General features: G+C 41.4%; 1 protein-coding gene across 5 annotated transcripts in view; it reads right to left on the bottom strand.

Moving 5' to 3' along the window:
• The window catches only part of NIN (ninein), a 116239-nt gene extending 95709 nt beyond the window's left edge, over positions 1-20530 (bottom strand). For all 5 annotated transcript variants that reach the window (XM_081293530.1, XM_081293531.1, XM_081293532.1 and 2 more), the window contains exons 1-3: positions 20343-20530; positions 19776-19829; positions 10816-11019 (exon numbers count right to left, since the gene is read on the bottom strand). In XM_081293530.1, the coding sequence (XP_081149656.1) occupies positions 10816-10998 (183 nt within the window). In that variant the 5' untranslated portion in view covers positions 10999-11019; positions 19776-19829; positions 20343-20530. The remainder of the gene's footprint in view (positions 1-10815; positions 11020-19775; positions 19830-20342) is intronic.
• Positions 20531-26756: the final 6226 nt, after the last annotated feature.

Here is a 26756-nt window from a genome sequence, read left to right as displayed (position 1 = left end):
TTCCTAGCAGAAGTATTCCTTTTCCCAGGGCAGGCAGCAGAGGGTTTGGAAGGACACAGAGAGGCTCTGGTATCAGGCAGGTCCAGGTTCTAACTCTGGTGCTGCTGATCACTTCCTGTTGTGAAACTGCTAAACCTCTCTGAGCTACACTTTGCTCATCTGTCAAATTGAGGATATCTATCAAATAATATAATTCACTCAACAAATATTTATTGAATAGCTGCTATGTGTCAAGCACTGTCAGATACACTGCACAAATCTGGAACATTTCAGAAGGTACAAAGAAGAACTAGATCACTGGTGAGGATAAGAAATAAGTTCCCATCTGTTTCATCTAAATAGGTACTGGTGACAGAGCAGAGAACAAGAGTGACAAAAGACTTGGCTTCATGGAACTCCGGCTCTCAGGAAATATCACAAGGAGTCAGACAGGTACTATGCTAACAGCACTGTATGAATTTTATGGTTTTTAGAGTAACTCCTCGCTCATCATGATCATTCTTTCAGTTCTGGTTCCATGAAGTGGCACCAGAGAAGTCCCTATCACTTCACGGGGGCAATTTATACTTGTGGTTCTGGATGTTTATCCAGCAGACCTGTGATCCTGGAAAGTGGGAACTCAATTCTCATGAAGTGACTGCTCCTGGTGTTCCTGGAAGGTGTAGGACAAGGATTTAAAACTTCCAGGTGCTACTCCAGAGATCTGAAACTGCATGCCATAGACTTCCCTGCAAATTTGGCTTCAGTCTTGAAGAGGGAGGGATGAGACATGTTGGCTAAATTTAGGACAAATAAACCTTGTATTACTAGTTTTAGATAAGTACTCCTTAGTTGATGAACATGCCTATGTTCAAAGCTGAGAGGGACCCAACCCAAAGTTTAAGGAAATAAAGGAGACAGATACAAAACCTGTAGGGCTCAGTAGACCCAGGAGGTCACAGCTTTTAGCAAAGATGTTCTTGTTTCCAAATCTATTACAATAGCAGTGTTAGAGAGGTAAAATGAAAATCATGTAAAATGTCTAGAACACCCTAGAATTTCCTAAGTATCCCACAAGTGGTAGTTAATACTACTAATAGTGGGGGTGACTGTTCCCACCACTATTACAGTCAAACTGGGCCCATATTTTGAAGTGAAGCAGCTGACTGCGGGAGCAGTTGAGACAGATGAGTGGAAGGGTGGGATGGAGCAGGGAGTTTGCGAGCCCACCTTCCCCCAGCCCCAGGACCTGTGGAATTGCCCAGAACCAGAGGAACTGATCTGGTCTGCTGTGTGTGGGACCCCCAACTCTGGTTTCTTGCTCTTAGATATTCATGGAGGAACCTGAATGAGCCTAAACTTACCCTGGCTTCAAGCTGAATGGCAGGCTTCTGTTTCAAATCCTTCATACTGACTCTGTAGGTCTCCCTAGGATCTTTCAATGGTCTGAATTTTGGCCAGAGCAATGGGAAAGAGCCCTTCTGAATTGTGTCCTGACACAGTTCAATTCAGTAGATGGCAATGGTGAGGATCATCCAGGGGTTTACATACTTCAATTTTATCCCCCTGATAAATGACAATGCACACATAATTTGTACTTCCAAGGCTTTATATGAGGCCTAAATCTCCCTTTTATAAGGTATAACAGGCCTGGGGTTGTGGCTCAGGGTCTGGGGTTGTGGCTCAGTGGTAGGCACTGGGTTCGATTCTCAGCACCGCATACCAATAAATGAGAAAAATAAAAGTCCATCAACAACTAAAATTAAAAAAAAAAATTAAAAAAATAAGGCATAACAAACACAAAAATGCTTGAGATGGTACAAACTTCATGCATATGAAGGCTGTTCATCTTGTAACTCTATCTACCTAGAGTCCAACAGAAAATGAGGAAACTTACAAGGGAGGTGTAATGCTAAGCAGGGCCCTGCAGAGCCCTTAGCTCTTGCCTAGGAACAGCCACAGGACCAACACAGGATCTCCTTACTCTTACACTACCAGATTTATTAGAAACTTCACTATCTGCTTCCCAACCCGCTACAGAGCAGAAGTAGCAAATAAAAGAAAGGGGCATTCCACGGTAAGACCAGGAAGTAACTACTGACGTATTTGAATTGAGAAAAGACATTAGCTATATTCCTTCAAACAAAAGTGATGTATAATATTTTTATGCTTTAAAAACCATTTTTAAAAAAAGCTTTTTTTTTTTAGTTTTTTTTTATTGGTTGTTCACAACATTACAAAGCTCTTGACATATCATATTTCATACATTAGATTGAAGTGGGTTATGAACCCCCAATTTTACCCCAAATGCAGATTGCAGAATCACGTCGGTTACACATCCACAATTTTACATAATGCCCTATTAGTAATTGTTGTATTCTGCTACCTTTCCTATCCCCTACTATCCCCCCTCCCCTCCCATCTTCTCTCTCTACCCCATCTACTATAATTCATTTCTCTCCTTGTTTATTTTCCCATTCCCCTCACAACCTCTTATATGTAATTTTGTATAGCAATGAGGGTCTCCCTCCATTTCCATGCAATTTCACTTTTCTCTCCCTTTCCCTCCCATCTCATGTCTCTGTTTAATGTTAATCTTTTCTTCCTGCTCTTCCTCCCTGCTCTGTTCATAGTTGCTCTCATTATATCAAAGAAGACATTTGGTATTTGTTTTTTAGGGATTGGCTAGCTTCACTAAGCATAATCTGCTCTAGTGCCATCCATTTCCCTGCAAATTCTATGATTTTGTCATTTTTTATTGCTGCATAGTACTCCATTGTGTATAGATGCCACATTTTAAAAAAAGCTTTTTAGCTATAGTTGGACACAATACTTTTATTTTACTTATTTTATGTGGTGCTGAGGATCAAACCCAGTGCCTCTCATGTGCTAGGCAAGCACTCAGCCGCTAAGCCCAACCACCATTTTTAAATCTACGTAACTGATTAAAAAAAAATGGCATGTCCATTCAAAAATAGATTGTGGTCATTAGTGTTGGGATAAGGATTAATAAGCTACTGAAGGAATCCTCAGGGTATCATTCTATTATATTATAAAAGAAAAGCTGATAGATCAAGAAGATTTTATGATCAAGGACAATCTAAGTTATGTTTAATTATTCTTTGATAGGATAAAACTTCAAAAATCTCCAGTAGTCAACATGTTGTGTTCTCTCTCTCTTTCTCTCTCTCTCTTTCATCTGTCATTATATGGGGTAAAAGGTCCAGTTATCTCCAGTTAATCAGAACATTTTATTAACATGAGTCCTGAATAATACCAAGTGAATGAGGATATTTTTGAAAGTTCATTTTTTCCTAGAAATTTTGTCCTTTCAACTTCACAACATCTATGTGAGATAGTCAAAGCAGAGAGTACCCCTCCCCCCTTAAATTTTAAGAGAAGTAGCACAGAGAGGGCACGTGCTTGAGGCCATGTGTCTTGAAAGTGATGGGGTGACTTGGAGACCCTAAGTAAGCTAGGTCTTCTGGTGGGCCTCTTCAAGGCCCAGCAATCCTGCCTGACCCAGACCCACTTCCCTCCTGATCTGACCTCTCTGGGAAAACCCCTGCTGCTGCAAGTCAAACCCTACCCTTCATACAGAGCAGTTGGGTGTAAGATGGCAACAGGGGATCGGTCATCAAAAAGATGCATAACCTCGGAAGTTTATCAGCTGCACTCTAGATTCTAGAAAAATAGGAGAGTGACATGCAGAAGAAAAAAGAAAAGTGCATTCATTATTACAAACAAGAATCTGGTAAGTGCCTTGAAAGAGACACAAACAAGCCAGCAGAGGCCTCTGGTAATTCAGCATGTCCTACTGGGCCAGTACTGAGGGAAACTGGGATAGGTTTTGACTGCTCTAAGATATTCACAGATGGAGTTAAACGTTTCCAAAATGGACTAATGATATAGTTAAATAAGCCTCATTTTAGAAGAAAAAGCATCTATGTGGTTATTAACTCAGAGGTTCTTCATAATCTAATAACATTTTTCTAGCTGTCCCCCTCCTTCCTCAACAATAACAAAAAAATCCCCAACACCAGATACTATTCAGCAGCTGATAAAAATAATTGGAGTAGCTTTAAGTCTTACATTGATCTTTATTTCTTTCTTACAAGGGCATGTGGACACTGGGCCCCTGGATTTTAAATAGCAGTAAATGCCACATCTTTGATTCAAGGAGATAGTTCTCTAATAGAGGCAGGTGATTGCTATTTTCCATCAAAGCTCATGAATACTGATGTGGCAAAAAAAGCCCCCAGGGCACAATCCAGAACCAAAATGTTGACAAATGCCCTCTATTGTGAAGAATCACATAAAGAGTGGGCTAACTATGTTCAGTAACCAGAATTTTTAAGTAACACTTTTCTTATCCCAGGGAGCTTTACTATTGTATTATGTTAAAATTTAGAAATCTTCACAAATACACAAGGCAATTAAATCTCACAGGGTAACAAGCTTCAAGGTTGTGCACATGCTGGTTGTACCTCCTCATTTGAATAATAATTGCTGCCATTCATTTTACAAGAATCTCCATATCTTGTATGCCTCAAAGGGCAGTTTGCAGCAATGGGAAAATTACAGGACTGACTAAAAACACACATGACATTTAAACTAAATTAACAGGAAGACTAGTCAAGTCTGATATTTTTTTGTCAGGTGTCACCACTGCTTAATAGAATTTACCTCATCATTTTTCCTCTCTACATTTTGTATGAATGCTTTTTTAAGAAATAAGATTTGTGTTACTGGGGGGAAAAAAAGAAGTTTATATGCCCCACAAGAAGCAAATGCTAATTCAAACCACAAAGAAACCTTCAATAGGAAGTGGAATAAGGAACCTAACATTGCATAAAATCACCTTGAGCAATCATGGAGATCAAATGCACCCAGTTTGCACATGTATATAGGCAGTACTTCAAACAGACCCCAGAGTGAGAGAACTTAGTTTAATGAATGAGCTTATTAAACAAGGCAAAGTCCGGGCAATTGTCATTAAATTTAGTAGGTTTATATCTAGTAATACAAAGGGAAATCAACGAGAGAGTATTCATAACATTGTTAGGAAATGGGTATAGAAGTATAGACTTATCAGAAGGTCAATGTATAGGAAAATAATATTCATAGCATTATGCAAGGAGAAATGACATACACTGATGAAGAGATATAGTTTTACAGTGAAAGATTCAGTTATGAAATGTTTTATTCTAAATGAAGTCTTTGGGCTATTGTAGCCCAGCAGTCATTTATTGCAGACAGTGTAAGGAGACCAAGACCTTTTTAAAAGGTAGGTTTTTAAAACTAACTATATGAATTTGTATTCCATGACTAACTCAAGGAGCCCTGCCTACAGATGGAAATGGACACAAACTACCACCAAACCAAGACAACTTCTAGCAAATTCATTTTCCATTCTAATAAGTGTTCTTAGAAACACATTACTTTGAAGTCACTATTTATTGAGGACCCCTTCTGGGCATGCAGTGGGTGGAGAAGAGGAGTGTACAGTGAGATATGGTGGGTAAACAATTTTTCCTGGCTCTATGATAAAATTTTGCACACACAATCTCAACCAACTTTCACTGCAATCTTGCAAGGAACATATTATATTTCCATTATACAGATGAAGAAACTGAGGCTCAGAGTATTTAAGATGACATGCCATCATGGCTAAAAAACTGCAAGAGCCAGTACCTGAATCCAGGTCTCACCTCAAAGACCATGCTCTAATAGAACAGAGTCTCCATGTGATGGTGGTGCTGATAGTGTTTGGAGGGGAACAAAGAATGAGACTTATTTTTGCATACTGGAATTGGAGGAAACTGGATATGTACATTTAAAAGCAGGGTCTTGGAACTCCAGTATCCCACGTGGAACTATCTCAAATGAATTGTCTGACCTTGAACAATTCTCTCCAAGTGTTGGGTTTCTTCATCATACAGATGAACCCTATCAGGTAAAATCTGTGATTGACATTGAAGAACATTACACAGACAGGAAGCCACCCATAAAAGTTATCAGTGGAATATTGGTGAAATCTAATGAGCATTCCTGACCAGTCTTCTCTGACATGGGCATTATTGAAATAAAGTAGATTGAAGACAATGGCCATCTAATGCTTGTCACTTCCTGCTTTCACAGAGTTCAAGGCCTTCCCAATAGCTTTCCCTCTCCCCTTGCTTCCTGTCACATAAAATACCTCAGAGACTTAAGAACTTAAGGTACTCAAAACCTAAGTAAATCTCACAATGAGTTTGACAAGAAAGCATTAACACAGAACAGACACAAATCTAACAACCCCCTCATTAGAAGGTCTTTTCTATAAATGCAGAACCATAGACCCACAGGAGTTCAGATCAACCTCAAATGAGACTCCTGTTCAGAAGGAGAATGATAATCCACCTGGAGTCACAAGACCAACGGAGGAATCACACATATAATCCTCATGGCTACAGGTTAAAGTGTGGTAGTTTAAGAGTAAGAAAAAGGCAAAGGGCCAGGCATTTGAGAAATGCAGCAAGGAACATTTCTACCATTCCCTGCAGTAGGTTCGAAAGGTCTCAGATCAATAATATGATATAGTAGCATGATCACAGGATAGATACAAAAAATAGGCGGTGATTGATGACGAAGTGTAATTTTGCACACAGAGAATAATCACTGCCTAAAAGCACTTCTCTATTTCTGATTTACTCTTCAAATGATTAAATATATATTAAAGAAACCTTAAAATGCTCTTAATGAATTGGAAACAAAGAAGTAAATCTACCATTTGAAATTAATCATGACATTTATAAAAGAACCACAAGCACTTTGAAATGAAAGGTAGAAAGATGAGCTAAATTATATATTTGTATAGCTATCAAATTTTAATACTAAAAATTTCAAAGTGTCTTTGATGGCCCAAGTTCACACATCTTATTTGAAAGCCAACGGTGAGTTCTGCTGCCAAGTGGCTTATTCCCATTCAAAAGAGTGGGAATAAGGACAGAGAGATATTTTAGCATTCAAATTCATATTAAGGTAATAACATAGCAATGAAATACTTTAGAACTTCAGGGAGCTGTTTTTTCTTAAAGTAGGTATGTAACAATAAGAAAAGGAAATGCATTTTTAAAACTGAATATAATAAAGGGCTTCAACAATACCAAAACAAACTATCTTCTTTTTATGCCTATTTTCTTTTCTTTTTTTGGGGGGGTGGGGTGGGGTGAGGGTAGGGGAGTGTATTAGGGATTGAACCCAGAGGTGCTAATCTACTGAGCCACATTCCCCAGCCCTTTTTATTTTTTATTTTGAGACAGGGTCTCGCCAAGTTGCTTAGGGCCTTGCTAAGTTGCAGAGGCTGGCTTTGAACTTGTGATATTCCTGTCTTAGCCTCCCAAGCCACTGGGATTACAGTTATGTGCTACCATGCCCAACTTATGTCCTATTTTCTTTAAAAAAAAAAAAAGGGGGGGGGGAGGGGAAAAGAGAGAGGATTATTTGAAAGGAACAAGAAACAGGAAGCACATACAGTTTAGTATCAATTGCTTGAATGATACTTTGGCCCAGTGAGAGAGCTAACATGATTCTCTTTCTTTAAAATTTTGTAGTACTTTCTCCCTATAGTATTCACCTGCCAGTTACACTACCCAGTTAGACTTTAAATTCCTCAGTGGCATTAAGAAGCCCCTTGTGTCAGGGCCTTACCAGCCTGACAGGTGCTTGGTTGATGAGAAAGAGATGGATGAACTCTTCAGATTATCTAATAGGAAACACAAATCAGTAATGTAACTGATAGGAAACACTATTATCTAATAGGAAACACAAATCAGTAATTAGAAATCGATAAGCATTAAGCATTTCAAACACTTGTAAAGTAACCACCATGCTTAGGGGAATATGGACTCAAATTATAAAGAAATATACATGATTTAAAAGATGATTTGGGAGGAAATGACCTATTATGCATAAAAATTGCAAGTGGATTTGAGTTACTTAACACCTATTAAAAGAAACATTATGTTTAAAAAATGTTATTGCAGATGGACTGCCAAATACAAAAATAAATAGACAGTACTCATATTCTTGGTTGAGGGAGAAAATGCTTTTTAACTTTCTTATTTCTTTTTCAAGAATTCTGCCTAATTCCAATAGAGGTAAAACTTGGAAGTTTTATTGCATCTAAAAAGTATGCTCATTAAGATTTAAAACATAAAATTAAAGTCATAAGTATCCAGGAAGCTGATGGGTCCTAATGCATTCAAAAGCTAATTTAACGGAGAACTGCAGCTTGTAATAAACATAAATAAACTGTACCAATACCATGAGACTAGTGGAATGACTGACATGCAGGACACACACAATTCATATTTGCTGAATTTACAAGTAGATGAGCATACGCAGATTTGTCATGCTACCTTTTCCCCTTTTTTATTAAACCAAGCTGCTAACCCTTGAAAGCTTTTCTACAAATACCTTCCAAAGAGAAAAAAAGATGACTGGCATTAAAAACAACTTATATGATAACTATGGCTGACAACAATTAATTTAATATTTCAAAATAGCTGAAAGGATTCTGAATGCCCCTAACAAAGGAATTGATCAATGCCTGCAGTGACAGATATGCTAATTACCCTGATCTAATGATTATATATCCTATACATGTATTAAAATGCCACACTATACCCCATAAGTATGTAAAATTACTATGTGTCACTTAAAAAATTTTTGTATTTATTAAAAACAACTCATCTGATCCCTACTCAACATACATGAAGGTGAGAGAGAGCACTTGGATTGCTCCAGTGGATTCTAAGGAATTTTTTCTTTATCATTTAAAATCATAAACCATATAGGATATCTTAACAGCATATGGCCGAGTTTATGTGATCATCTGAGAATAATTCAGTTCCATAAAAAATGCAAATTTAACAGTAGTGTGTTAATTCATGCCAACACTGCTCTCAAGACAATCACCAGGGACCTCCCACATGAAATCAATATGCATACATCTATTTAACTTTTATCACTGGCTCACTAAGTAAATATCACACTATAGTCCACTTAGGTATTCATTATTCAGGCAAATATCAAACATAAAAAGCAGGCTGGTGGTGTCAAGTTGTTAACAAATCAATCAATAGCTGTTCCCTGGTTTTAGTCTACCAAATGAGGGCAGAGATGTGCAACATCTGGAGAGCAAACTATTAATCTGCTGCCAAGGTGCAGTCTGTTTGCAGCAGAGGATTCCACATTAACGCTGACTCTGAGGAACCCTCTCAAGGAAATCATCAGGCATATCATGTTTTCTCCTGCTTTCGTAGCATTAAAACAGATATGTCCTTTGATATCCCTGAGATCTTCAAGGACCGCACTGGGGGATGCCACTCTTTTGCTCCCCACCTTGTCTAAAATTGAGGCAGAACTCAAAAATATTTGAGTGCATTATATGATGGGGAGCAAATGGCTGAATATTCAAAGCATCCATTTTTATTGCTTTCAAAGCAAGATTTTGGGCATTTTTTTAGGAATCATATATATTCACAAGCAGTTAATCCCCCAAAGTGGCCAAGAATGGCCCCAGTTTTGTGAAGAACTTGGATTGCTCTTGACACCACAGTCATGGGACTGTCACCTCCTCTATATTAATCTCAAAATGAGCACTGCTCTTGTGTCTTTCAGGTTATAGACAGCCACTACATTGCATCTCAGGCTATTTACCCACCTTGTCAGCCAAGAGACAGTGAAAATAAAATGAAGAAGAGGAAGTTCAGTCACTAGAATAAACTTAAGCTTCATGACTGCTTCCTCAATATACACATGATAAAAACTACTGCCTACAGAGAGGCAGCAATGACAGCAACAAAGCTCAAAAAGTACTACCTTTTATTCTCATGCATTCCAAAAACCAACAGCAAAGATTCTGCTGGAGTTGTGGCTCAGTGGTAGAGTGCTTGCCTAGCACGTGTGAAGCACTGGGTTTGATCCTCAGAACCACATTAATAAATAAATAAATAAATAAATAAATAAATAAATAAATAAATAAAAGAAACAAAGGCATTGTGTCATCTACAACTTTTTTTTTTTTAAAAAAGACTACCCAAAGCAATGTAAATATTGTATTACATTGTAAATGATCCATTAATTATAATTATGAAAATTGAAGAAAATCTCAGGTCTTGACATAAAAAGTCCTTCCCACTATCAGCACAAGAGTGGGGGATGTGAGTCCCCTTCCCTCCGCTCACTCACATCTGCGGCAGATCTATGGGGAAAGCGTGACTATTTGTTGTCAACTGTAGAAGTTAACGTTGGCAACGCACACACATCCCTGCTGGAAGCAAGTCGTGCTGGGTTTTAAATGAAGCTACACTGTATTTACTTACCCTCCTGTCTTACTTCCTGGGTGGAAGGTTTAATTAATACTTCACCCAGAAACAATCCACACAAGAAATAGTTTTACCAGGAACAAAAGTCATAACAGAAATCTGCTCTTCCTGTGATGGGCGGTTTTCTTGCTGTGTTTTCTTTATCTTCCATGGAAATCTTGCCCCCTCCTTTCTGTCCCAGTGATGAATGTGGAGTCAATGAAATGATTCACAAAGAACAATAACAACAAAAAGTGGGAAATATCTTTTTTTTTTTCTCTGTATCTATGACGCTCAGTGTACAACATGATTCCACAGCTAAACTAAAGCACCCAAGCACACTGCACTGCTCATGGCCATTACATTTTTCTTTTCAATGGGTTAACGGCTAAGTTGCAACATATGGGGCTTGCGCCACCCCAAGCACCCGGACAGAAACCGCACCCCTCTTCCCACAGACTCATAGTTCTTCCTCACATCTTACCCTGCCCAAGAGGTTGTCTTGAAGCAGTGTCTGTTGCAGCACCGGGGCCACCTCCTCCAAGCTTAGCATGTGGCAAAGGTCAGTGAGCTCTTCCTGTCCAAGGGACCCGGTGCCTGTCGTGTCAAAACTGTCAAACAGCTCCTTGAGTCGGGCCTCATGCTGGTCCTGCTCCACCTCATCCATCCCATAGCCCACAGCGCTCACCTGTGCAAGACAGAGACAAGGACAGGTTGGGGCAGGTCAATTCTTGGTGCACCGATCTCTCCTGGCACCACTAGCTGCTTGGGAACACTCTTCTATGTATGACATTCTATTTCTGACACAACCCGTGGCAAGTCCAGGACCCCATTTTGGCCATTAGAGCTCCCACGCACACTCACACCAGGGGTACCTCTTGATCACACTGGGGGTGACATTACCAGGATGAACAGGTCATGTAGGCAGAGAGACACCCTCTTCTCCTTCCTGCTCCTTAGGTGGATGTCCGGTTTATCAAATTCAAACCCACAAGTGGTTCTCTCCCTATCAGTTCATCTGGTCAAGACTTAAAGAAGGTGAAAGGCCGCTTCTGACAGCCAGTCCAGTGAAATGAGCCAACTGTTAGCACCACCCAACTGTGCAAGCCAGAGCCTCCACACAAGTCTGCATGCTCCACACAACCTGCCCAGATGCTAGGATCTGGCAGTGTGGCCAGGCTGATTAGTTCCACTTCGTTCAGCCTAGATGCCGCCCATAATAGTTACAAGAGACACTGGCTGAACATGTTTGCTACAAAACCATGTCCCTGTTTACATGAGACCAGATGCCTTTTACACGAGAGCTTCACAAAGCAACTCAATTAACTTTGTTGGTGCAATTACATGAAGTGTGACAGGAAGAGTATTCCCTGAAGCTCACCATAGTCCCAGGGAGCTTTAGGTAATGCTTAGTTGCCTAGAGAAAAGGGAAAACACCACTCCAACCCTTGTGACAGAAAGGTTTGAAAGGAGTCACAGACTGGCTTCTGTGAATCAGAGACTCTTAGGGAACCAGAACTCTCTGGAGCAGCTCACCCCTTTATGCCTGGTTAACCTGCCTTGCATCTCTGTCTCACCCCAACCCCAGGACTTTCCATTTTGCCACTTTCCCTCAGATTGGTCAAATACTTAGAGTTATCAATAGCTCTGAGTCATATTTTTGCTAAAAATATACATCATAAAATTCTAAGAACTTCATGCTTTAAAATAGGTTGTTTTTTTTTTCTTGCTCAATTATTCATTTCTAATGTGCTAGGTCTTTTGATGCAAGCCTGAAGCCTGAACATCTGGAAGAAACTTCACTATGATGTAATGGATGCCAAATACAACTGCATACCCTTGAGACAGTGATCTCAGCCACAGACATCAAGCTCTCAGCCTAGGGGCTGGGGTATAACTCAGCAGTAGAACATATACTTAGCCCTGGGTTCAATCCCCAGCACTGCTATCCATCTCCAACCACAAAGGCAGCATCTTCAACTAAACCAAGTGCTGGGTCAGAAAATACTCTGAATTAGAGGTGATGTTCCATAGAGAAAATAATTACTACCTGGGGAAGAGGTAAGCTAGCATGTTGAACAGAGCCAGTAATGAAAATAAAAGAGCTTTCTGTAGCAAATCAGTGCTTCTCTCAGCTGTGTCTGCTGGGTGTTCATAAACAACTTTACAACATGACAAGCCCAAATAGATCCACGACCTTAACAAAATTAGGTGGATTCAGAAGAAGAGTCCTGATCAGCTTTGCCATACAACTCAATTTTTATGAGGACCACTCATTAAAACAACATGCCATGGTTTGGGTCCAAGTCCCTGTTCTTGAAGAGGTCTCCTCTCCTATTAGCAGTTTCCCATTACTAAGGTGCTGTTGGCTCTGGCTGTCTTCCCAGGGTTGGTCTGTTGGGTTAACTAATCACTATGCAAATATTTTCAAAATAAGTTGAGAGTGCTATATAAACATCAAAGCATCAGAAAAGGAACACAAAGGTGTTATGCAAAGTCACAAGAGGTAGGAATTTAGACAAAGCCAAGGCTTGGCTAATGAGATTCACTCAGTGTCTGCCAGTTAATTGTCAACCAAGATTTGCTGAGATTCCCCAAAGTGCTCTGGGATTTTTGGTGTTGCTATGGCTCTCAGGCTCAGTCTGAGGTTTACAGCCCCCTGGGTTGTAATCTGACCACCTTCAGAAAAGACAGACATTCTACCTTTGCTTGATTTTGCATAATATTTAAAAGCTCAAAAGTGAAAAAAAAAAAGTTCGAACACTTCCTCTTTTTAAAATTATTTTTAAGGTGCAGCAATTTATCCATCTAAGTCAATGAAGGAGAGCAGCAGAACTCACAATACACTGAAAAGTCCTTATCTGATGTGCTGCTGTGAATTTTTCTTTCTTTTCTTTTTTAATACTGGGGATTAGCCAGGTGTGGTGGCCCATGCCTGTAATCCCAATGGCTCAGGAGGCTGAGGCAGGAGGATTGCCAAGTTCAAAGCCAGCCTCAGCAAAATCGAGGCACTAAGCAACTCAGTGAGACCCTGTCTCTAAATAAAATCCAAAGTAGGGCTGGGGATGTAGCTTAGTGGTCAAGTGCTCCTGAGTTCAATCCCCAGTACCCACACACACACTACTTCTATATCTATATCTATCTCTATATATAGAGATGGGATGTAACTCAGTGGTAAAGCTCCCCTGGTTTAATCCCATCTATGGTTATAGATATAGATCTAGATATACATATATAGATATAGATGGGATTAAACCAGGGGAGCTTTACCACTGAGTTACATCCCATCTCTTTTTGTTTCTTGAGACAGGGTCTCACTAAGTTGCTTAGCCTGAGCCTCAAACTACTGAGGCTGACCTCAAACTTGTAATCTTCCTGCCTCAGCCTCCACAGTTGCTGGGATTATAGGCATGCAACTGGCCTGCTGCTTTGAATTTAATAAACTATTATGCCCCACTCTGGGGAGATCATTGAACTTTGCTAAATTGAACTTCTTTTGTTTTGTAGCAGCCTTCCTTTCTTATGTTTCCATCTCCCTCCTTCCTAAGATACCAAGCTTAGGAAAACATTCTTTGGACTGAAAGGGGGGGGGGGGAAGGCCCCACCCCTGTGAAACAAATGCTCACAATAAAACATCCAGGAGCTGCTATGCATGGTGACAAGCTGCAAGCACTCATCTGGCACAGAATGTATTTTTTCTGGTTGATATTATTCTCCAAATGTTCATCAGCAATTTCATGTGCAAGAATTTTTTTTCCTCCCCACTTAGCAGAAAGTTCCTTAAGAGTAAGGTCCATACCTACTATTTTATTTTTATTTAATTCTATTTCTTTTATGCCTTCCCTCAAATTGTTCTTCAGGCCAGGGACTTGATCAACCTCATGTACTGACTTACTACATGGACATTCCTTGAGAGAAGACTTACCCTGAATGGGGAGATGTAGGAACAAGCATGGGAAAAAATTTGAAATACCTATTTCTTCCACACATACACCTCCACTTCCCTCTTCCAGTTCTTTTTTAAGGGCATTTTTAGTCTTGAACATACTAAGTAGAAGTACAGAGCCAGCAATGACTACCAAACCACTCTATATAAAGCCATCTGAAGCTTAGTTCAATGGGTTAGTAATTAAACCAATGGATTCACAAACTGCAGCTACATTTTGTTGTTGTGATGGGATAAAACTTTGGAGGAAAATCTGTACTAAAACACTTTCTCAGGTCTTCTCATTTATCCAATGAGAATAACAATACCCCTCTGGAGGGTTGTTCTGAAGGTTAAATATGGCAAGCAAAGTGAGAATGGCTTATCCCAGAGAAAGGTGATATAAGAGGGGAACTGAAAAACAACCAAGAAAACACCCAAGTCTCACAAAGGAGGCACAAACTTAGGTGAGTAACTTAAGTCAATCAGTCATAAATCTACCTTCAAAGAAGCAAAGCAGGAAGTGTGGAAAGTCATAGAACAGAGCTTTAGAGCAGGCATTGAATGTATTATGCATATAAACAGCATTATATTTCTAAATGATAATGGCAGCAGGTAATGTTCATGCTTCCTCAATCTTCAAAGGAAGATTATTGATCATTTAACATCAAATAAAAGCAGAGAGGCTGAAATGTAGCTGAGAATTCAGAAGAATTTATTATAATTACTGTTGCTGTGATTAATCTCTGAGCATTCACTATGAGCTGGCCTATGCTAAGCGTTTCAAGTTTATCATCTTATTTAATACCCTCCCCACCACCCCCATTCTTCAAAGCAGAATCCCCATTTAAGGTATTAAAATTTGGGGCTTGGAAAAATTAAGCAATTTGTTCAAGGATACAGAACTCATATAGGGGTAGAGCTGAACTTAAAATCTGGTATGGCAATAAATTATCCCCCAATGCACAAAGAACACATGAACGGGACCATACTTGGAATGATACCACTGACAAACTTAACCTCCACCTTTATGTGTCAGCCAGCTGAACAGTACTCAGTATGAGAAGCCACCATGGAATACTCCCTGGCCACAAATTTTTCCAAATTAGAATGGGAAGAAGTGAAATCCTTACCTGCTCCCTCCCTTGAACCCTTTACTGAATGAGTACAGGCTGCAAGGCTCTTGGGATACATAGATAGAATAAGCATGCTTTTTTCCTAATGCACCTTTGGGATTTGGGCATGGAAAAAATACATTTTTATATAAAATGATCATAAAGAGTCTCATCATCAATATGGGCATAGCTGAGGAAATGATAATTGTTCAATTAATCTTCCCAAATAAATACTTAAGTATACAATCTAGTGCACTCCATAGCCAAAGCCTAACTGGCATCCATCAGTGGCAGGAATCTTAGAGATTTAAAAAGTTGGGCTCGAGTGGTAAATCCTTCAAATTGCAAAAAACAATTCCAATTTTATGAAACCTGCCATAAACCTAAGCCTTTCCTCACCAAGGACCTTCCCAATCATGTGGTTTGGGACCTTTATGATTCTTTTGGAATAAAAGGGCCAGGGTGGGTAATATTTGGGAGTTCTAACTAGGGATAGTTAAATAAGAGGCAGATGCACAGAATCATTAATCAAAACATTTACCACCCAATAACCAGCTATAATGACAATTGTTCAGAACATCTTTCTTCCAAATAATTCAAAATAAGGCTGCCAAAATGCTGCAGACTCTGACAGGGATGTCCATTACAGATCTGCATTGTTGTGCTCCACTTGGCTGCCCTGGCTGATGGAATTACAGGACCAACTGGGACTGCAAAAGGAATAGGTGGAGGTGTGGCAGGAATAATGGAGTGCAGACACAAGGCCAGGATGAAGTGCTTATGTGAACTTATGAACTTTCCAGCATCTGAGGTACAGAAAGGAGCTTGAAAGAATGGTACCCCAGCCAACAGGGACGTCTGTTCTGGGCTGGAGGGAGTGAAAAGGAGACAAAGTCTAGCAAGTGAAACCCAAATAATAAATAAGCACAATGCCAGAGCCCCTAGCCCAGGCCTTTGATTTCCCTTCCAGATGGTCCAGCAGCTGAACAGCTCTGTGGAATGTCTGGATGCCCCTCTCGGCTTAGCCGCTCTCCCTTCTAGGACATCATAATAGATGCTTTCGGACCTGTGTTCAGACATAGCTGTTGGGGGTCCACAGACTGAGCAGTGACCACCGAGTGACTAATTAAGTTACTTGGGGACTGAAGTGATGAACACAGACAAACTGCTTGGGGAGCCTTTTCATTTAGGCCTTTAGCTTTCACCCTGTGGCAAGTCAGCCAATAATGCCCATGATCAAATTGCAATGTTTCTTTCTCTTCTGCAAACTCTTTAATCTGTTACAAAGATTTCCAGGCTTACTATTTTGGACTAATTTCAGCATGAAAGGAAATAGTGATGAGAATAAATTCAAGTTTAGCAAAAAACTCAACAACAACCAAAAAAAGCTATCGCTCCCATTTGCATATGCATTAGGAGAACCCTTCTGTCTAAAAACTCTGGCTGTTCAGCAGCAAACCAATCACAATCAGCCTCCTCTCTGCTCGAATAGCCCCTCTCACCAGGCTGGTTACCAAAAGCAACATGGTGCTACCAGGAATAAAACTGTGGTATAAAAATATACCATAAAAAATGTAAGTGCCACTACACAGGAAAAAGTAACATTTAAATAAATCTGAAAGTAAACAGTAATCTGTGCTAAATATACTATAAAATTTTATTGAGCTAAGAGTGTCCTATTAGCACTTATCCCAAATCATAAACAAGCTTTAGTATTTTACCACCCTGAACGTTACAGCAAACCAGGCTTTTGTTAAACCTAACAGCAGGTGGATTACCCAATTAAGTAGTTAACTCAGGGCAGTAGATGGGAAAAAACATCAGCTTAGCACAAGGTAGATCCAATAACCTATAATCAACTACTAAGTAAAATTATGGGAGCAGAAAACAGAGTTGCACGTTGACTACTTCTTTTCTAAAAGAGAAAGCTTATAACAACTTTCAATTCTTGAGCCATATTTATTCAAATTAATTTAGGATGCCTAAATCTATGAGTACAGTTCCCTGGGGTATAAGTGAAGCGTTTCTATTCTCACATCCATAAATAATATTTTCCCAACTTTGTATTTTAAGTGAGCTTTTAGGTACAGATGGCTTTGTAGTATTTTTTTTTTCCATCCAAAAGCTTGAATAAGTGCTGCTACAAATAATAATAATAAAAATACTAATCTCAATGTTGCTGACTTGTATAATCCCATAATCTTTTCAAAATTCTATCTTATTTATAAGTGGGATAAAAATATCACTTTGCAAGGTTCAGTAAGTCTCCCCACAAGCTTCTGCCCAACAGATGCAAGATCAATAGCCAGAATTCAAACTGCATTATTTATTGGCTTACAAATGAATTGGCATCTACAAAAATAAGCCTTCTGAAAAGGCTCTGGGCTATCTGAATCCTTCTAAAATGCTTCTGGCTAAACTTGCCAAGCCTTTATCAGTGTAAGACCGATAAAATGTATTTTCATTACCAACATCAAATGGAAGCATCAAGATTGGTGAAATGTTAGTTTAGAAAATCATTTTCAGTGACATTTAAAACAATTTACTTGAACAACATTTGATTCATGATAAGAACATTGCCTATTAAATGAAGATTGGCTGTTCAGAATTCATTGGAGCCAGATTCTCCCCCTGTGTGAGTTAACATCTTTTGATATTAAGGGTCATTACATATCTAAAATGAAAAAATAAGAAAAAAGAAGCCCATGTCATTCTGGGCAAGTGCCTATTAAAATGACTGATCCTTGACATTTTAATGTAAAGTCCATGCTTATGATGGCTTCTTCTCTGTTGCCCCAGTAAAACCTCTCCCTGTCTTGGCAAGATCTTTGCTTAAGTACAACTCATTGACTTTATCTACATTGCAGTTCAGGATGCTTCCCTCTAAAGAAGCACCAGATTACAGGTGAAAATAAACAAATCTGCAAACAACCCTCCATCCCAGCAGTTCTCATCACCTCCCAAAGAGGAACGCTGACAACAGTTGAAGAAAACACACAAACTCATTTTCAGTCATCCTGCAATGTTACTCTTACAACCTGGGAATTTCACAGCTACTTTCAATTCAGAGCAAGATCTACCAATATTCCAGATAGGCCACCAATATAAAATGCTACAACTCAGGCTGGGGTTGTGGCTCAGTGGTAGCATGCTAGCCTAGCACATGTGAGGCACTGGGTTCGGTCCTCAGCACCACATAAAAATGAAATAAAGAATGTGTATCCACCTACAACTAAAAAATAAATATAAAAAAAGTAAAATGCTACAACTAAAGAAGACACAAGATAAAACTATGCTGACAGAAAACAAAATGTATTTCCTGTAGATCATTAAGCCTTAGGAAGTATGTAAACACATATAAATTCATGTTAAGGTATCTAAGGGAACCCAATTAAGAAATCTTCCATGGTCCTAGGAGCCTATCTTATGTGCCCTTATGGACTTTAATCAGGATTCTTATCCTAAAACTACCTTGACACTCACAAAGACAACTATCAATCTGCTTTTATTATTAGTAAACTCAAGAACTGAGTTGTAGGACAAGCCCATCTCAGTAATTCCTCAACACCAGGAGGGGATCTGTCCCAGTGAAGTGGAGAGCTGAAGACCTCATAATAACTAAGTTGTCTAGAAACATGACATAAGGTAGAACAATAGTTTCAGCTCCCATTTTATTCGCACCTTAACCATGGCTCATCAGGTCAGAGGCTAGGAAAATCGCCCCTTTCAGTCTCTCTTTCAAATTCGGGGGTGGGGGTGGGGTGGGGGCTTTAAGCAGTAACTCTTTCCATCAGCTTTGTCCTTTTGTGGGGGCCGGTTTAGTAGCTGCAGAGTTCAGCTGGAACCCTGGAAGCTTCCTCCCCTGACGTTCCTCACTTTCATTAGACACTTCGATTTCTCTGCTCTGGTGACTTGTCACTGTAGTCGTTTCCCCCTTTCCTAGTAATTGTATTGGGAAAGTCTCTACATGTATTGATCCTACACACCTAAAATCTCCACTTTAAAGGCTCCAAATAGCTGTGCGCTACACAAACAGCACAGGCTAACATCTCGGGGTACCTCACGCAGCTTTCTCTTCAGCTTCTCAATCACAGGGCTGCCTGGGCGGCACATACCAACAGAACAGCAACCCTTTCTGCTGCTTCTGGGACTCAAATCTGCTGCCTGGACCAACAGACAGTAGCAGCTTTCAGCTCCAGGCTTGCGGCTGGAGCCAAGAGGGTGGCAGAGGCGCTGCAGGTCTGGGAGGCTGAGGTGCGGCCAGAGGGCAGGCGCGCCGCCCAGGTCCCTGGCAACCCGCAACGCGTCCCCGACCCACCTGTCCATCGCCACCACCAGAAGCCTGAGACACTCCATTGTGTCACCAGGCAGCACGCTCTCTCGGCCCCCGCCGCCCTCGCCTACCTTCTGTCGGCCTCTCCGGAGCGCCCGCACACCCGGCTGCCTGCCTCCAGTGCTCTGCAAAGCGAAGGAGGGCGCTTTGTTAGGGTTCAAGAAGCCGGACAATACTTCGCAGCCGGCGCCGCGGTTCCGGACCGGCGTCCTTCAAAAGGACGCGAATGGGGACCCGCGCGAGCGTCATTTCCATATGTAAGGGGCCAGCTCTTACAAAAGCGCTGCGTTCGGGGGCCGCGGGCTGCAGCGCATCCTCCCAGCCCGCCGGCCCGCCCCCCGCGAGCGCAGCCCGCTCCTCCGCCACGGCCCCTCCTCTCTGCCGCCAAAGCCGCCCCCTCCCCGCCTCGTCCCACGGAGCCACTGGGCCGGGGCCGGCAGTCCAGTTCCCGCTTCCTCCAGGCCCGCGGGGTCAGCGCGCGCCCTGACCCCTGGTTCAGAAGGGGAGCCCCAGTAGGTTTCAGTGCCCATTCTGCCCTGGTGCTCAGGGCCTCGCCGACGGCGCGCGGGCAGCGCAAGGCCTCCCCGCACCCTCAGGCCGGGGGGTCGGGGGACTCTGGGGCTGGGCTCCTTGCTTACCGCGTCCCAGGGCTCAGGCTCCCGGCGCTACCGCGGAGAGCATGGCCGCGGGCGCACTCGGGGCTCGGCGAGGGCGGCAGCGGGCCGGCCGCGCCCAGCGCGCTCAGCTCCCGGCTCGGCCTCAGCCACCCAGAGCTTTGGACGCCCGGGAGGAAGAGCAGGGCCCGCGCGGGGAGGAGGAGTCAGAGGGACGCCGACCCGGGCTCGGCTCCTCCTCCGCGGCCCGCGCGGCTCCTGCAGCCGAGGGAGGAGCGGGTGGCGCTGTCTGGGCCCTCGCGGACAAGTGACCCTTCTGAGCCTCAGCCACGGAGATTTGAACTTGGAAACGCCAGGGATCAGGGTGCGGGCGGAGGTTGCCCAGGAGCTGGCACGTCCGCCCCTCAGCCTCCAGCCTGCAAGCCACCCTTTCCTTCCAAACGTTCCCACACGCACCCGGCGACTAGGACACCCTGCAGACAACGTCTGCAGCCTGTGCGACCTTAAACTGTGAATTCAGGTGCCTCTTTTGCCCGCAAGTGGCCTGGCTTTCCCAGCTCTGGGGAGGCCCCTGCTATCAGGGGAAGAGGGGTCTAGGAGGCAGAGACCTCCGGGCTTGACTCTGAATCCTACAAACCTCTAGATGGCATCAGCACCTGCCCACGGCATCCTCATGGGTTCCTGCCGCCTGTGCAGCCCCTCTGAGGGTACATCCAAACCTAGGTCACAACCAAGCAGAACAGAAACTCTGGAGTTGGTGGTCCCCGAGCCTCACCCGCTTGTATCCGTACTCTACACGCCCCGCCAAAGTAATGGTTTTCGCACCCTCAGCGTACCTATGCTTCTGATTTCAGTGCAGACAGGATCTCAAGTCTAGGCTAGAGGTGGCGGTAGCTGTGGGCCCCAGGCAGCACCCATGGTTCTTCAGCTGCAGGGTTAAAAGTGCTGCCCTTGAAGAAGGATCCGCCTGACTTATTACTTCCCACAGTCTGATTATTTCAGCAAGAAAACAGGAGCAAACCCTTTGCTACTAAGGGAAAGAGCAGCAGCAAGAACAAGACAGGAAGGAAATCAGCATTTATTAAGAATCCAGTGTGTTGAAGACGCAACAGAATTTTTTTTTTTTTTACCTAATCCTCCCACCAACAATCTTGAGGAGGCAGACATTATAGCATTTAATATATGAGGAAACTGGGTCTCCCAGATGTCAAAAGAGCTTTTCTGTGATCACAAAGAAAATACTTAATAGAGCTGACGTTCAAAAGCAGATCACACAAAAATGCAGAGAACTAAAAGTATACACAAACGAGAGCCTGTAAAACCAGTCAAATTTAAATAAGATCTGATTGTTTATGTTGATTTCCTCATTGTGATATTGTATAACAGTTATACAAAATTTTACCACTGGAAAAAAAAAATAGGGCTAAGTACTTAGGGGATCTCTGTATTTTTTCTTCCAACTTAGGTGAGTCTACAGTTATCTTGAAATTTAAAAAATATGAAGCAGATCAGTTATTTTAAAACCCAGTGTCTCTTCCTTCAATACAATGGGCCTGGGGAGTAAGAGGAAGCTCTTGGATCTCTTTGAACACTCTTGGATAAACACACAAATAATCATATATTGTAAGCATAGTTATACAACAGACATGCACACACATGAGCTTGCACGCGCACACAAACACACACACACACACACACACACACACACACCATTCATTAATCTGTTACCAGAATACTTACATAGATGTCATCCTATAAATAAGAGAATAACTGGGCACTCAAACAGACTTAGAAGATAAGGATGAAGAGGTAGCTTCTTTGTTTTGCTCAATCTCTGCCATGGCAGTCTTGTCCTACTGGATCTCTCTCCAAGCATCCCTTTTTAACCTGCAAGAATCCTTAAGGATGAGATAGCTCATTAGTTTAAAGCACTGATTCTTGGGCACAGGAGATAATTGGAGGTGATATTGGCTCCTTGTGGAGGGAGATCAGAATTGCTGGGGGTGGGGTGGGGAAGATGTTGTAATTAGAAAAACACAAGACATACTTTCTTGAGAAGAGCAAATTGGGTGGAGTTGGGGGGGGGGACTGGGAACTGGGATCATCTCCAGCCTTGCTAGAGGAGGGGAAGCTTGCAGCTTGGCTGCTGAATGGTACCAGTTGGCAAGAGCAAGCCTGCAAAGGCAGACCCTTTCTTTAATACAAGGTGTCTGTGGCTTGGGTTGCACAGGGTGAATGGTTATTCTTAGCCCAGCCTAGAGACACTGGAAAAAAAAAAAAAAAGCAGGGACATCACTTGAACTTTTCTCTATTAAATGAAAATACAATACAACACAAATAATAGCAGAAATTGCAGCCACCTTCAATTTTACATTATATGCTATATAAGGAAAAATGAAAAGAAATGTCAATATTTGCCTAGAGGTAATACCTTCACAAACCAAATTTCACTCTTATCTGTTGCAGTTTATCTACTTCTTGTTTTAACTCTCGTTTTATAGAGCCTTGTTAATGGATCCTATCTTCAAGTACTTGTACATGACATTTTTGAGTGATTTTCTGCTACATTTCATGGTGTAGGACTGGCTTTCTAAGGTGGTTCAAACTTTTTAAAAGTTAACTAAAAAAATCCTGGGAAGAGAACAATACTCCTTGTTTCTTCCTGAAGTAACTTTGTAATTATCAGTTTAGAGTCAGGACAGCAAAAATAAATTGGAGAAAGAAACAGACAGAGAATGTGAATTCAGGCTTTATAAATTTCCTGGGATCTCCCACCCCTGGTGCTGGAAGGGCTATAGCTCTAACCAAATTCAACCTACCCTCTCCCAAGTCACAGTTTGGTATTATTTATTATTCACAGAATAACCAAAAACTCTTCTGTCTTTCTGGTATCAACTCCAAGACCTTTGAAACTGTGATGGATTCTTTTGATTCCTTAGACCATTTGAACGCAGCAGAATAGTGGTCAAGTAAGTTGTGAAGCTGGGTTGAGAGAGCCCACTGGTTAAAACAGATGATCAGTTACAGTTCAACCCAAGCCATGTTTGGGTGAAAGCTAAATATATCATACTTTTTATAAGGCCCTAAGGAGGTTGAATGTTGGAAGGGAGATGGGGACAGTTTGGATTCTAGACCTGCAGGTCAAGAACTAGGAGTTTCAGCAACAAGACATTGCTGGTAAAAACCCAGGAAGAAGGGAGACAGTGCAGAGAGAGGAAGGGGAGGAGTCAAACTGATTTACATTTTGCCCCCAGGGGATTCTCATTAGAAATTAGGATTCTTTTTTTTTTTTTTTTTTTAGTAGTGGTTGGACACAATACCTTTATTTTATTTATTTTTACGTGGTGCTGAGGATCGAACCCAGGGCCTCGCAAGTGCAGTAGATGGGAAAAGTGCAAGTGCTCTACCGCTGAGCCATTACCCCAGCCCCAGGATTCTTTATTCATTTTCCCCTGTGAAGTATATGAAAGAAGAGGAAATAGATTCAGTACATCATTTTAAAAAGCACTGAGCTCCTATTCTGTGCCTAGCACTGTCTTGATGTTCAAAAGAAACATCAACCTTGGTTCTAGCCATAGAGAAAGAGGAATGTAACATTCTCTTTTTGGGGAAGCAAAAATTTGTATGTATGAGAGAATAGGAAAACAATATGGGTAGCTTTGGATTCTAATAAGTCCTCCAGGTGAGGAACATCCACATACTGTTGCATGATAGCGAAGAGGCCAAGGACTTCTCTTAACATGCTTCTATCAGGTCACTCAGACCCTTGCCTTTGACATTCAGCCCTAGGTCTCCTTGGCATTCAAGGTCCTGCCCAATCATTGAAAGTGTACATATCTTCAATGTCTGCAGCCAGTCTACCCCCTCCACTCTGTTCATAAGTGCTTCCGAATCATCCCTCTTCTTCTTTCTTCCCAGAATGTCAGTCCTAAAACACATTTGATGCCTTATCTCTATCCACTGTTCTTTATTTGGCCCAGAAGTTAAAGCTCAGCAGGATGTGAGTTAAACTTGAGCCTTTTGGATTTGATAAGTTAAGCAGTTAGTTGCTTTCAAATCTTGGCATTCCCATGTAGAAGAGATGTTATATGTATGCGCATAGGGTAGGGGTCTGATTTTTTTTTCCTTTTTGTACTGAAGCTAGAACTAGGGGTTCTTAACTACTGAGCCACATCCCCAGCCCTTTTTATTTTTCATTTTGAGACAGGGTCTCCCTAAGTTGCCAAAGGTCTTACTGAGTTGCTGAGTGCTGAGGCTGACCTCAAACTTGTAATCCTCCTGCTTCAGCCTCCTGAATCACTAGGATCATGTGTCACCATGCCTGGCTGATTTTCCCTTTTGGTTGTCACTAAAGTTTTATTCAGAGAAGAAGGAAATAAAATTTTAGCTCAAGAAACATTGATGCTGGTTGTGGTGGTACATGTCGGTAATCTCAGTGGCTTAGGAGGCTGAGGTAGGAGGATTGTGAGTTCAAGACCAGCCACAGCAATTTAGCAAGGCCCTGAGCAACTTAATGACACCCTGTCTCAAAATTTAAAAAAATTTAAAAGGAAGGTTGGGGGATGTGGCTCAGTGGTTAAGCACCCCTGGGTTCCATTCCTCGTACAAAAAAGAAAAAAAGAAAGAGAGAAAGAAAAAGAAACATTGATGGTCTTTTTCCTAAACTCTGTCAGTGTGACATGAAAATCTTTACTTTTTCTTTTAAAAGAAATTGAATTGAAAAATGATGTAACATTACTTTTTCCAGGTGAGACTACTTGGAGTTTTCTAGAATTTGTTGTGCTCACAAAAGAAATGGTTCCATTCAGTAGAAATATAATGTGAGTCACATGTATAACTCAAAATTTTCTAGTAGATATGTTTAAAAAATAAAAACAAACACATAAAATGAGTTTTTATATTTTAATTAACCCAATATACCCCAAATATTATCTTTGAAACATATCATCTGTTAAAATTAATGAGATATTTTATATTTATTTTGGAATAAAGTCTGGAAACCTGGTGCATATTTTTCACTTGCAGCACATCTCAGGTCAGACTAGCCACATGGGACTAATGGCTGCCTTATAAATACAATGTTAGAACAAAAAAGGGTTCTAAATTTGTCTAACCCAATTCTCTTATGTTGAAAAGAAGCCTGCACTCAAGAAGTGTTTATGCCTTGTTCAAGACCACACAGTGGATATATCAGACCTCTGGGCCTTATTCTGGGCCTGGCCTCCAACACTCGCCTCCTGGAAAGTTTTTGGGCTGACCTAAATAGCTACCTTGGAATAAAGCACAGTGTTGAAAAACATTTTTTAAAAATCACCACCTTCTAAAAGCCCTTGAAATTTTAAAAATAAAATTTCAGATGAAAATAGCCCAATACATACTATTTTAATACTTAGAAATGACAACTTGGTAGAACATTTGTTAAAGTGTACCCCACCTGTTTTCTGCTCAGCTTTATCAGTGTCTGTGGGGTACCCAGCAGAGAGGAGGCTGAGAGCAGGAAGACAGTGGCTGCTGTGCACTGCTGGTCCTCTAGGGAAGGTGGGAGGGAGGATTATGCATCATCCGTCCTCCATACCACCCACATGAGCTCCTGCCAGCATCCTGAGGACCCATGTTGTTCTCCATGATTAATCTCAAAGGCCTTGAAATAACAGTGACCTTTTTTCTTCTAGGATGCACATTTTGCAATGCCTTATATTTTGAGCTAAGAAGAAACTGAAATACAGGGGGGAAAATGACCATTTCAAACACAGAAAATGAGACCCATATGAAAAGAGCATTGCTTCCAGTAATGAGGACATCTGGGAGTAAACCGAATAATGAAGGCATCTTTGCACCTGGATTGATGAGAAAGCAATTAGATATTTCAAAAAGCAGCATAAAGATCTTTGATTTGCATTTTGTTTTCAATTAGAAGAGAAGGGGTATGGTTTTCTATGGATATAATTCAGATCACTTTGTACCAAAATGCTGAGGCCACAGTGATAATAAATCTCTATGGCAGTGAGCTCTGTGAGTCATTTTGAATCTACATAAAATTCCATCTTAGAGGCTGATGTATTGGAGCTAATGCGGAGAATGCCAGATGCCAAGCTCAGAATTTAATCAAAATGTACTTTGTCTGATTCTTTATTATTAAGGTTCCCTTCTCCCACATTGTGTAGTCTATCTCAGGGTCCCCCAAGGTGCAAATGAGGTAGAAGGAAACAAGATCTGTAGGGAGGAAAAGGCATGTCTAATTATGTGTATCTGGTAACAGGGAGATATCAAGAACAGGGGTGTGAGTGTGTGTGTGTGTGTGTGTGTGTGTGTGTGTGTGTAGAAAGGAAGTATGCTGGATGGCCTCTGTTTGTCCTTTCAGATCCTCCCTCTGCCCTTTTATACCTGCTCTGTGCCCTAAGAGGATAACCTAGAGGTTACTACATCAACAGGCTTCCC

This window comes from Spermophilus citellus, assembly GCF_964194105.1.
Source record: "Spermophilus citellus genome assembly, chromosome: 4".
Classification (NCBI taxonomy): domain Eukaryota; kingdom Metazoa; phylum Chordata; class Mammalia; order Rodentia; family Sciuridae; genus Spermophilus; species Spermophilus citellus.
This window is presented reverse-complemented; position numbering and strand designations above follow the sequence as displayed.